This window comes from Sciurus vulgaris (assembly GCF_902686455.1).
Source record: "Sciurus vulgaris genome assembly, chromosome: 4".
Lineage (NCBI taxonomy): Eukaryota > Metazoa > Chordata > Mammalia > Rodentia > Sciuridae > Sciurus > Sciurus vulgaris.
Genome location: NC_136464.1, coordinates 131,677,002 through 131,690,525, shown reverse-complemented (window position 1 = coordinate 131,690,525; position 13,524 = coordinate 131,677,002). Strand labels below are relative to the sequence as shown.

Sequence of the window (13,524 nt, the reverse complement as noted above, 5' to 3'; positions counted from 1 at the left end):
CTCCCTGCACAAAAACCAACTCACAATGGATCAAGGACCTTGAAATCAGACCAGAGACCCTGCATCGTATAGAAGAAAAGGTAGGTCCAAATCTTCAACATGTTGGCTTAGGATCAGACTTCCTTAACAGGACTCCCATAGCACAAGAAATAAAAGCAAGAATCAATAACTGGGATAGATTCAAACTAAAAAGCTTTCTCTCAGCAAAAGAAACTATTAGTAATGCGAAGAGAGAGCCTACAGAGTGGGAGAAAATCTTCACCACTCATACTTCAGATAGAGCACTAATTTCCAGAATCTATAAAGAACTCAGAAAACTCTACACCAAGAAAACAAATAACCCAATCAACAAATGGACTAAGGATATGGACAGACACTTCACAGAAGATCTACAAGCAATCAACAGATATATGAAAAAATGTTCAACATCTCTAGTAATAAGAGAAATGCAAATCAAAACTACCCTACGATTCCATCTCACCCCAATTAGAATGGCAATTATCAAGAATACAAGCAACAATAGGTGTTGGAGAGGATGTGGGGAAAAAGGTACACTCATATATTGGTGGTGGGGTTGCAAATTAGTGCAGGCACTCTGGAAAGCAGTGTGGAGATTCCTTAGAAAACTTGGAATGGACCTACCATTTGACCCAGCTATCCCACTCCTCGTCCTATACCCAAAGGACTTAAAATCAGCATCCTAGAGAGATGCAACCACATCAATGATAATAGCTACTCAATTCACTATAGCCAGATTGTGGAACCAACCTAGATCCCTCAATTGATGAACGGATAAAGAAATTGTGGTGTGTGTATATATATATATATATTATATACACAATGGAATATTACTCAGCCATCAAGAATAATAAAATTATGGCATTTGCAGGCAAATGGATGCAGCTGGAGAATATCATGCTAAGTGAGGTAAGCCAATCTCAAAAAACCAAAGGACGAATGATCTCACTGATAAGCGGATGATGACACATATATGGGGTGGGAAGGGGGCAAGAATGGAGGAAGGAGGGACTCTATAGAGGGATAAGAGGGGTGGGAGGGGTGGGGGGGGAATAGCAGAATGAATCAAAAACTATTACCCTAGGTAAATGTATGATTACACAAATGGTATGCATCTACTTCACGTACAAACAGAGAAACAAGATGTATCCCATTTGTTTACGATAAAAATGAATTTAAAAAAATAAAATAAAATAAAAAAAGAAAGTTGCCTGAGATGGGGACCCTGTGCTTACAGCAGGGGACACTCTCCAAGGGTACAGAGGATACCATTGTGAGAGGTAGTGGTGCTGCAGGGCACATTCTGGGGAGAAGAGACTCAGTCCTGAGCCCTCCTTGCCTGTCTGGGACATGGGTAGACTTGGGAATAAACTAATTCAGGCCTGAATTTCACCAGAAGTTTTATAGACTGCACTATGAGTCAAAGAGGTCCCTACTGGTCTGTGCTTGCACCAAGCATATGATAGAAGGGGATGAAGTTGCTCATCTGCTTGCCATGGAGTCACTATTTGAGGATACACTGATAGTTGATTCTTTTGAACTATTTGTGGGTAGAGTAGGTATGACTATCTGGATAAAAAGCTTGAAAAATAAAGACCACAACTTATTTAAAAAAAAAAAAAATATGCCTATTATGGGGCTGGGGTTGTGGCTTAGTGGTAGAGCGCTCACCTAGCACATGAGAGGCACTGGGTTCAATCCTCAGCACCACATAAAAGTAAAAAATAAAAATATTGTGTCCACCACTTTAAAAAAATATTAAAAAATGCCTATTATGTATTCTGATTTAGGAAGAGTAAAATTAGTCTCCTTTTCCTATCATACAAATATTATCCTTGTTTATAGGTGACATTGGAAATCAATGACCATCTTAATTCACCAACAAGGAAAGGTCTCTTAGGGTAGACCACAGTGTTCCTTACCAATGTAACTGCCAAAAACAAATCTTTTAAAAGTTATAAGATGGGCAATATTTTTAAATAAATGTATTACACTTCATGTGCCTTTAACCATACATTCAAAAGCCCTCTGATTACAGCTGCACACACACTTCAGCACTTCATTAGACATAGGCATTGTTTTCCACACGTTTCAGCAGTATTTTTCAACCTGACAATTTTACTTACTGTCTTAGAAGCAGTATTAATGTACTGCATCACCATTTCTTTTTTGATACTGAAGTCCTTTTCCCGCAATGGTGCTTTTTTATCTTCATTTAAATTCATATCTTCCTGGAAAACACAATTAAAATGCCTGGTTTTAGAATCTAAATAGTGTGGCGATTCTACATACGCTATGAATGGAAAAAATCAATAATCTGTGACTAAAGCAGCATTAATTGTTTTGAAATGATTTATGTGTAATTCTGCCTAGGGGAAGGAAGAGAGGAAAGCTGGAGAGACAGAGAAGAAGTATTCTAGATGCTTTTAACAGGTAAAATCCTCATCAGAAAAACTTTAAATTCACAGCAGCCTATTAAAGTTATATTCACATCACTATAGATAATTAGACAGTTGCAGATTTCTGCCTTTCCTAAGGTTATTAGGATTCACAATTTTAATTATTTATTTTACAACAGCTGCACCTGAAGCTATCTTGTACTATTTTGAAAGAGCTGTTGTGTACCAGAAAAATTAGAAAATAAACTTCCACTTTCCAGATTCTGAAAGCTACAAGAACACCACACAATCAAATAGCTAGTACTGATCCCAGCAAAATGGCAAAGCATCCTACAGTTTTTGTCTTTTCCCCATCCCTTTCTAAAACATTAGTTTATTAACTGAAAGATCTAAATCACATAAAAGTTACACTCAGATAAACACATGCCACCTAAAAATATAACATTCCTCAAGAGCACCAAACGAGAAAGGGTTTAAGCATCATAGATGTCCCTTTAGAACTAATTTTGACTAAAAATACAAGTCAGACATATCCACATAAACATAAGAATCACTACCAATTACAGTGGTTAAGAGGCTGTTCTGGCAGAGGAAAGGGAGACTGAGGTAAGATGGAAATGATTGAAAAAGAAGGCAAACTCAAATGGATTTCCTCCCAGCCTCAGCCCTGGACCATAAGTGATAAGCAAAGTAAGTATTTGAATATACATGAACTCCGTATCTACTCAGAATAGCTTCATAAAAATCAGGACTTTGGATCTCCTATAAACCAGGTTATCCAAACTTAATAGTGAGGTAAGTTTCTGCCAACTTTCTAAGTGAGCTGCATTCACTAGACACTGCAGTTCATTCATTTATCCAACTCAGGTTTTGCTACCAAACCCTCAAGTATTTAAAAGTCAAATCTGCCTTAACTTCATCTTGATAGAATTATTTGAGATCTTAGAAATTGTTCCATTTGACACCCCAATAAAAGGTAGTAATTAGTAATTCCTCTCTTATCCCTCCAGGTAGAAATATCCTTGAAATTAGGTGAAAAAAATGGCTTGTTTTGTTTCAGTTTTTTCTGTAAACTAGTAATTCTCAATAGGCCTTACTACCACCTAACAGTTTTGGAAATTTCTAGAGGCAATTCTGGTTAGAATTGACTGAGGTGATGATTTAAGCATTTACAGGGTCAAGCCCTGCTAAACTTTCCCCAGTTACTCCTACAGGACAAAAAAATTGTCCTGCATCATTAAGAGATTCACAGACCATTCAAATTGTGAAAGAGAATTAGTAAAACCTAGACTGTAATTCTGTGGAATTAGATATAAACTATAAAACGGAACCAATGTTAAATTGTAACATATTATGAACTTTGTATTGCCTGGTTTTAATAGTCAAATTTCTCAAGAATCCAACTATTCTGTAAATTATAATTACAACGTTTTGTTTTTAAAAAGCTTTACCAACAGTTGAACTTCATTTCTAAAACACAGGTATCCCAGGTTAATACTGTTTATGGCATCTGAATCCTCAAAAGAGCACAACTGTGGTCAGTCTATCATGTACCTGTTGTACTCACAGTGGTGTGAACCAGAGACTTTCTTTACTATACTTTCTTGAATAGTCAGGGCCACTTGTTTACATTGAAATACAAACTATTATATAGTACAGAAAGGTGGTATATTGACTTTTTTAATTATGAATGTAGGTAGCTTGTATTTTATAAATAATTTCACTAGAAATATGCCAGGCATGGAGCAGACGAACACTGCATGTTTTCCCTCACATGTGGAAGTTGACACAGTTGATCTCACAGGAGGTACAGAGCAGTGGTGACCAGAGGCTGGGAAGCGGAGAGGGGAGAGGGGAAGAGAGATGAGAGAATTAATTTCTAATGTTCTATAGCACAGTAGGGTGCTACAATTAATGATTTATTTTACATCATAATAACTGAAAGAATTTTGAGTGTTTCCAACACAAAGAAAGTTTGAGGTAACAGATATCATAATTACCTTGATTTGATCATTGCGTTGTGTATGTGTTGGAATACCACACCATACCCCATCAGTATGTACATTATCATGTCACAAGTAAAAATAAAAAAGAATTTACTGGAACTAAGGGATGGGGAAGTTAGGGGATAAATGCTGTAAAAGGGGGGGGGGAACCTAAGAAATCTGAAAATCTGTCTTAAATTAATTACTATTAATTTCTAATTGTTAAACATAATTGAGCCTCTTTAACCAGCAAATTAAAATATTTAATATATACAGAATACTAAAAGAAAGTCCATTAACTGAGGCCAAAACTGAATTAAAATTTCAAGATGGGTAGTTGAAAGAAAAGGAAGAGTTGCCACTTTCTTTTTAGAAAGGCGTTTCCAGAGGACATAAGGTCACGCACACAAGTGGTTAATTTCAGGTTCATCCTTGGGATTCAGAATGCTCAGGTAGCTGGTGAAGCAACATTTCTGGATGGTGTCTCTTAAGGTGCTTCCAGAAGAGATCAACATTTGAATCAATGAATTCATTAAGAAGATTCAACCTCCACCAATGTGGGCAAAGCACTGTCCAATCAGGTAAGGGTCCAACTAGTCCAAAAAGGCAGAGGAAAGGTAAACTCATTTTCTCTCCTCCACCTGGGACACTATTCTGCTGTCAGACTCTGGGACTGCACCAATGTCTACTTCATTTCTACCCCACCCAGGCTATCAGGCCTTTGGCCTTGGACTGAGTCACACTTCTAGCTTCCCTCATTCTCCAGCTTGCAGATGGTTGTCATGATGTCTCCATATTCTCCCAAGTCAATTCCTTTAACAAACCTCCTCCCATATATCACTTAGTCTGTCTATATCCTATTGTTTCATGTCTTTCTAGAGAACTCTAGCCATTAAGTATTTTATTTTGCAATTAAGGAAGAGACCCAGAACTCTTCAACAACTCCCCTCTGGCTAATGACACCTCTCTTGTTGACATATGGCACTAATCTTTCTGGCAAAACTGTGATGATAGCCTCAATGTAAAACCAAAAAGGAAAGAAAAAAATGAGGTTACAGAAAACTGAGGAATCAACTGCCTAACACCACAAACAGTCATGAAGTACCAACTGGGCATGAAACTGCATCTAACAGGTCATCATTCTCTGCATGTCCTTGAGAAAATGGCATGGCAAAGAGTTAGCTTCACCCTTTACAAAAGGAACAAGGGAGCAATGGAGAGGGAAAAAAACACGTATCAAAGTATAAAGGTACAAGATTTTTAGAACAGACTTTTATTTTCATTCTATGGAATAGCGGGCTACAGGAAGAAAACCTCAGGAGGCAATGCTACTTAACTTCAAGAATTGGTAAAGTCCTTGGGAAATGTACTGGGAGCTTTTTCCTATAAACTGTGTTTTCATATGTTATGTTACAAGTCCAGAAGAATCAAGCATCTCCCAAGGTTATCTAACAAAATAAACGGCAAAAGTTAGGGGGAGAGACAGTGCGAAAGTCTTCAATTTTCACATTTCTTAGTTTCTGCTTGCTCAGAATTATCATATTGTATCTCCATTGTCTTAGGTTAGATTCCCTAGAGGCAGAGGCTGGGACAGACACAGGTGATCTATGGAGGGGATATCTCTGGAATAAGGTACTTCCTGGCAACTTGTTTTTCTGCATTCCACCTATTAACCCCAAAACCGAAATGTTTCTGATTAACACAACCTCGCTAAATATATACGTGGATATTTCCTGCCTTTTGTGTGATGCTGCTTTCTCTTCTAAAAGCTTTCCTTATTATCCCTGAGTCCCCTCTGGAGATTGATTATCGAAAGATCTCCTCTTCTTCCTCAAAGCCAGCTTTGAATGAACCTACTTTCCTATCAACTTGCCTCCAGCTTGTTAGTCTAGTAATGAGCAGGAAAGCCCTCCCTCTGATAACAGTTAACATCACTTACGTCCTGATAATGGCATATGGAGAAGAGTATATGGCCTCTATAGTATCCTATCCAAAATATTCCTCAATCTAATCATGAGGAAGGAGGAAAGAAAAATAAAAAATGAAGGACAAACCCAAATTGAATTCCCTTTACACAAATAACCAGGAGTTTCAAGGTCATAAAATATAAAGAACTGTCCTTGACTGGAGGTGACAAAGGAGACATGATGACTAAAGGCAAAGTGTGGTCTGGACTGGAACCTGGAATATAAAAAGACATGACTGGAAATAAAGTCTGTAATTTACTTAGTAGTATCTATGTTCCTTTCTTAGTTTTAATAATTGTCCTAATGTTATATAAGATGCTAACATTAAGGAAAGCCAAATGAAGGGTTTAGAAGAACTCTATTTTTGCAAGTCTAAAACTATTTCAAAGTAAAAGTTGTTTAAAAAGATGAAAATAAGCCAAGCATGGGGCGGGTATGGGCCTGTAATCCTAGTGGCTCAGGAGGCTGAGGCAGGAGGATCATAAATTCAAAGTCAGCCTCAGCAACTTAGTTAGGCCTAAACAACTTCACAAGACCCTGGGTCAAAATTAAAAAGGGCTGGGGATGTGATTCAGTGGTTAAGCACCCCTGGGTTCAATCCCCAGTGCTGGGATTGGGATGGAATGAAATTAAAATATTTTGAACAATTTTTATGAGTAATTTGAAAAACAATAAAAATGGAACATCACTCATTCTTTAAAAAACATTTTGTCAAGTCCCCCAAATTTTTTTTCCTACAGCAAACACACTCTAACTAAATGGATAGAGGGGAGGGGGAAAGAGGAAAGGAAAAGAAAAACACTATGAAGGGGCTGGGGAGATAGCTCAGCTGGTAGAGTGCTTGCCTCACAAGCACAAGGCCCTGAGTTCAATCCCCAATACCGCAAAAAAAAAAAAAAAAAAAAAAAAAAAAAAACACTATGAAGGCAAATTCAAGGTAACAAAAATCCATTCCAAAGATAGAAGCCAGGCATCCTTGAGTTTCCCAAACACAAGGTCCTTTGTTACTTCCATTTCATCCCATGCTCATCCAAACCTACCCTCGTGAACTGTCCATTATCCCAATGACCTTTATCAAAGACCCCCTAGTATTCTATAATCTTAAATAATGGTTAAATGGTTGAACCAGGAAATGTGCTAAATTTACAAGCATTATTAAATGCTTACCAATAACCACCTGAGGCATCCCCTTCTCTATATTAGTATATATCAATCTATACCTCAACTTGAGGTATCCCTTCTCTATTAATGAGAGAAACTTCAGGGAAATCTTTAAGTTAACCATGATCCTATGGTTTAGATTTGAACTCTGATCAACCAGTCTCCCCATTCTTATTTTCATATTTTTTTGTTCTCCATTCATCATTAAATTCCATTTTCCTGGGGGGGCTAATAATAAGGAGCTGAACAATGAGGTTGCCAACACTGTGCTTATTCTTGATGTCCCCTGCTTTGCTATCACAATGAAGACTCTTCAAAGTGTTACTGACACAAGGTGGGCCAAGGTAAAATCCATCTGTTTTATAGGGGGCACTAACAAGAACCACATAAAACCTCAGGACATAGAAAAGGCTCAATGTGTGACTAAACACTGCCCGGTGGCATCTGGTAGAGGGCTAGATGGGGTTGAGATTTCTCACACCAGGTCAGCAGCTTCTCAGACACTCCAAAAGATTCTGTGGATTGGATGGGGCCAGAAGTTTCCATAGACCAGAAAAATACAGACCTGCTATTACTGATTTTTTACTATTAGAAAATACTGGCACAAAATAAATGTTCCACATTTTCTTTGGTAAAGCTGAGGAAGGGGGGGAAATGTAATCTTAATACCTGAGCACATACATGCAACTATTTAGAACACTAAGGAACTATCATGCAGAGATTGTTGGCAACAGAGAGTGGACATTTTTTCAACTGAATTATAAACACGAGGCTCAATATTTTCATTCATGGATGTGGATTTTCCAAGACAGTATGCTCGTTAAATTTACATACATCAAGTTAAGTGGGATAGTTAACAACATGGAGAGTCAAATTAAATTTAAAATGATTGACGGTTCGTAGAATTACACCAATACAAGTAGCAAGTTGTTGAAGATGGTCAGGTGCGCGGAAATTCAGTCAAAGGAAAAACACTACAGACAGAGGAAAGAGTGGAGTTACAAAATTATTGCTGTGTTATAGTAGATCAAACAACCATATGAATCAGTAAGCATTATACTGGAAGATAAAAACTAGAAACAGCAATAGCAAAATAATTCATTTTTTAAATTAATTAAAGAAAGTCATTAATCATCTGATTTCAATAGTTCTGTCTCATGGCTTAAAGCCAACATAATTATTTTTGGTAATAACCTCTGTCTTGCTAACATTACATTGCTACACCCACATCTTCAGAAGAGGCCCACAATTATCCCCTAATGCTCTTTCTAGGGAGTACCACCCATAGTTCTATTTTTAATTGCATTTGAATTCCTCTTTAACAACAATAATGTCAAAGGTCTTACTGATGTTTATCCCTACATTCAGGTAGATGTTTACTACCAAATAAAAATCAGATTTCATGACCCTTTGTAGGTCATTATACTCTCAAGTAGGACAGACTAAATGAATCCTATCTAGTTCTGCAATTCAGCAATTTTTAAAAATTTTTAAATGGGGTTTGGACATCATTAAAATGATCCTAAACATAATTAGAACCTGGAACTCAAAATAAATCTTATTATTATCTTTCATATTCAAGATGTCAACAAATAAATTTTTAAAATACCTTTACCTTCTGTTCATTTTTACTGTTTTGATATAAATCTTTATAACAATCTTTGATACAAATATGATTATTAAGAGGGGATTTTTTTTTTTTGGCTTTATCAATATTGGGTTCAATTTGCATGGATCTCCCCACACTTTACTCAAATCTCCACTAAAATTAATGGGAAGTCAGATGGCCGGCTCATTAACAGAAGAACCACCAGAGAAATGATATTTACCCAGAGATTGACAATAAACTCATAAACAGTATTATTTAACTAAATATGTAACCTGGGAGTTTATGGGAAGAGTGTGAATAATTTTAATTAACAAATTTCAATTTGTCCTAATGTTGATATCAAGAAAAAAATCCAAGTGCCCTATGTCTTATATAGTATAGATTTTAGTAGAACAGACAAGAAGCAATCTAAATATGCAGGGTGTGGCCTGAGTCTCATTTGTTCACGAAGAGAACCTTGCTTGAACAAGAACCCATTCAAGCACATGCATGAGGACCTACAGGAAAAAAAAAAAAAAAAAAAAGACTGAGAAATGATCTTCACAGTTGAGAAGGATGTGCCTACAAATCTCTTGATTGTCTAACCATTTCACTGATACTGCAAAGTGCCACCAAGCAAAATCATTTATTTTCTCATTTATCTAGATCTGGAAAAAACAAGCAAACATGGACATTATTCCCCAACAAACACAACCCATGAATCCATCTGACAATCTCTTTGCACTACTCTCCTCTTCCTCCTGTTTGAATTCTTTGGATTGCTCTTAAACCACCTTCCCTTGAACTTTATGACTTATACTCAATGAAGAAAAGGGTGAAAACTAACAGATCAGACAAAACATTCCCACAAAACCTCTTTCATTTATCTTGACAACCTTAAATATGGCTTTTAGTTTATAAAATATTAAAAATGCTCATGATAGAATATCATGCTAAGTGAGATAAGCCAATCTCAAAAAACCCAAAGGACAATGATCTCACTGATGAGTGGATGATGACACATAATGGGGTGGTGGGAGGGGTTAGTGTTAGGGTTAGAGTTAGGGTTGGGGAGGGGGGCAAGAATGGAGGAAGGAAGGACTGTATGGAGGGAAAAGAGGGGTGGGAGGGGTGGGGGGAAGGGAAAAAATAACAATGAATCAGACAACATTACCCTATGTAAATTTATGATTACACAAATAGTACACCTTTACTTCATATACAAACAGAGAAACAACATGTATCCCATTTGTTTACAATTTAAAAAAATGCTCATGATATAGGAAAAGTGGAACTATAAGAATACTTGAAATAAAATAAGTGCTGCTGGGAATATACAGGAGTCAATAAACACAAGAACTGACAAAAAGAGGTCTTTGTTGGTTTTTCTTTATGTTCATACTCCTGGTGACCCTTACAGTATGTCTTACGTACTTAACACAAGAGGCACTCATTTATCTGACTACAGGAATAGCTATGCATAAATCCCTAGACACCAAGGATTAAAGGAGAAAAGGTAGGAAAAAGAAAAATTGTCATTAGTGTATAACAAAGAGTGGCACTGTAGAACAAGTCTAGTTAGATGAATCCTACTCTCACCAACAGTATTAAAAAGTATCAAGTGTACTTGGTAATATTTGATTTTATGTGTTCACTTGAGCTCTTCTTTCTTCCTCTGGACCTTAAGTTTACTCCAAGCAAAGATATTCTGCTGAATGGACTACAAAGCTCTGAAGAACACAAAGACAATGGGGATGCAGTTCAGTGACAGTGCTTGCCTAGTGTAAGCGAGGCCCTGGATTGGATCCTCAGCATTGCCAAAAAGAAAGATAAACACAAGAACGTACTGATGTTTAACTCTATGGAGACTCACATGTCATTTGATTATTTCTACATAGTATTTACCAAAGTAAGAAAAAAATGAATAACACATAAGACAATGCACTACTGAATACATACAATGTGTGTGAGGCACTAAGGGCACAAAAATGAGTAAGGCCAAATGTTTATAACCCAATAAAATAAGATTCTGATTTTTAAAAAACACTGGAAAATTGTCTAAGGAAACAAGAAACGAATGTAGCATACACAGTTTCACTCATATAATCAGTAATGGAGGACATACTCAATTTGAAGGACGAAAAATTACCAGAGTCAAGCACCTACCCTACAGGACTGCTAATCTAGTGAAGACAGCCAACTTAATGTAAGCGAAATGCAAAAATGGGGAAAAGAAGGCCTTTCCTAAATATTTTGGGACCAAAGAAGAAGATATTAATGTTTTTTCTGGAGTATAAGAAAAGGTGTCTTAAAATTGGCCAGTCAGAGCCTCATTCTGTGACCAGAACAAACCTTTTTTGGAGAATAAAGCAAGTATCAGGTGAGGACATAGAAATTTTCAGCAAAGATCACTTTCTAGCTCTAATTCAGGTTCTTTATTATTTAATTCTATTTGAAATAAAATCTAAGATCCAAAACAAACATTTTAAATAGTCAAGACAACTCATATAACTTTTAATTATACAAAAGTACTCAGTGCAATGAAAAGTCATAAAATCAATAAAAAAGTGGGGGGGAGTTACTCACAATTATTCTGATTATATATGTAGAATATTTGAGAGAATCTACAAACAAAAACTAATGAGATTTTAACAAGGTTACTGGTTACTGGATAGCAAAGTTGAACAATTTTTTTTTTTTTTTAATTAGGAAGTGTGCTTTACCAAGGAAGTAAAAGACAATGGAAATTATAGAACATTGAAGAAAGAAATCAAAGGAGACCTTAGAAGATGGAGAGACTTGCCATCTTGGATAGACAGAATTAATATTGTCAAAATTGCCATACTACCAAATAAACAGATTCAATACAAACCACAGAAAAATCCAGTGAGTCCTTAATTTCATTTGGAAGAATAAAAGACCCAGAATAGCCAAGTAATACTGAGCAAGAAAAGCAATGCAGGAGGCATCACAATACTTGATCCGAAATTATACTACAGAACTACAATAACAAAAACAGCATGGCACAGGCCTCAAAACAGACATGAGGACCAATGGAACATAATAAAATGCTCAGAAAACCCACATACTTACAGCTGATATTTGACAAAGATGCCAAAATTATATTCTGGAGAAAAAACAACCTTTTTAACAAATAGTTCTGGAAAAACTAAATAGCAGTATGGAGAAACATGAAACGAAATCTCTATCTCTCACCCTGCACAAAAATTGAATCAAAATGGTTTTAAGACAGGAATTAGGCCCAAACCTTGCAACTAATAAAAGAAAACATAGGGTCAAAACTCTTACCATATTGCTAGTGGGTGTGACTTCCTTAATAAGACCTCCAAAACTCAAGAAATTAAACAAAGCATCAATTATGTGGGATGCCATCAAATACAAAGCTTCTGCACAGCCACAGAAATGATTAAAATTGTGAAGAGAGAGCCTACAAAATGGGAGAAAATATTTGTCACCTGTTCCTCAGGGCATTAATATCCAGGATATAAAAAGAACTCAAACAAATTAACACCAAAAAAAAAAATTAAAAAACTAATCAATAAATGGACAAAAGAACAGAAACTTCTCAAAAGACGATAAATGGCCAACAAATATATGGAAAACTGTTCAACACCTCTAGCAATCAGGGACATGCAATCAAAACTACACTAAGATTTCATTTCACTCCAGTCAGAATGGCAATGATCAAGGATACAAACAATAATAAATGCTGGCAATAACGTCAGGGAAAAGGTACATTTGTACATTGTTGATGGGACTGCACTCTGGAATACAGTATGGAGATTCCTCAAAAACCCAGGGATGGGCTGGGGAGATGGTTCAGTTGGTAAAGTGCTTGCCTTGCAAGCACAGGGCCCTGGGTTCGATCCCCAACACCTCAAAAAAAAAAAAAAAAAAAAAAAAAAAAAAAACCCTAGGAATGGAACCACCACCATATGACCCAGCTATCCCTCTCCTTGGTATTTTTCCCAAAGAACTAAAAGTGGCATACTATCATGATACAGTCACTTCAATGTTTACAGCAGTACAATTGACTCTAGCTAAATTATGAATTCAACCCAGATGTCCATCAATAGATGAATGAATGAAGAAATAGTGGTATATATAAACAATGAAGAAGAATGAAATTATGGTATTTGCTTGTAAATGGATGGAAATGGAGACTATCATGCTAAATGAAAGAAGTCAGATTCAGAAACTCAAAGGTCGAATGCTTTCTCTCATATACAGAAGCTAAAGTAAAATAAAGGGGGAGGAGGGAAGGATATCACAGAAATACAGGGAAGATCAACGGTGTAGGATACCAAGAGGCAGAGTAGAAGGATGGGAAAGAGAAAGCAATGCAGAATGAATTCTGAAATCATATCACGTGCCTACATTGGGAA

General features: G+C 36.5%; 1 protein-coding gene across 1 annotated transcript in view; it reads right to left on the bottom strand.

Annotated features, from left to right (window-relative positions):
- Positions 1–13,524, bottom strand: part of DIAPH3 (diaphanous related formin 3) — a 495,179-nt gene that overhangs the window by 414,434 nt on the left and 67,221 nt on the right. Inside the window, exon 4 of the mRNA XM_079137635.1 lies at positions 2,145–2,249. Within this exon, the coding sequence (XP_078993761.1) occupies positions 2,145–2,249 (105 nt within the window). The remainder of the gene's footprint in view (positions 1–2,144; positions 2,250–13,524) is intronic.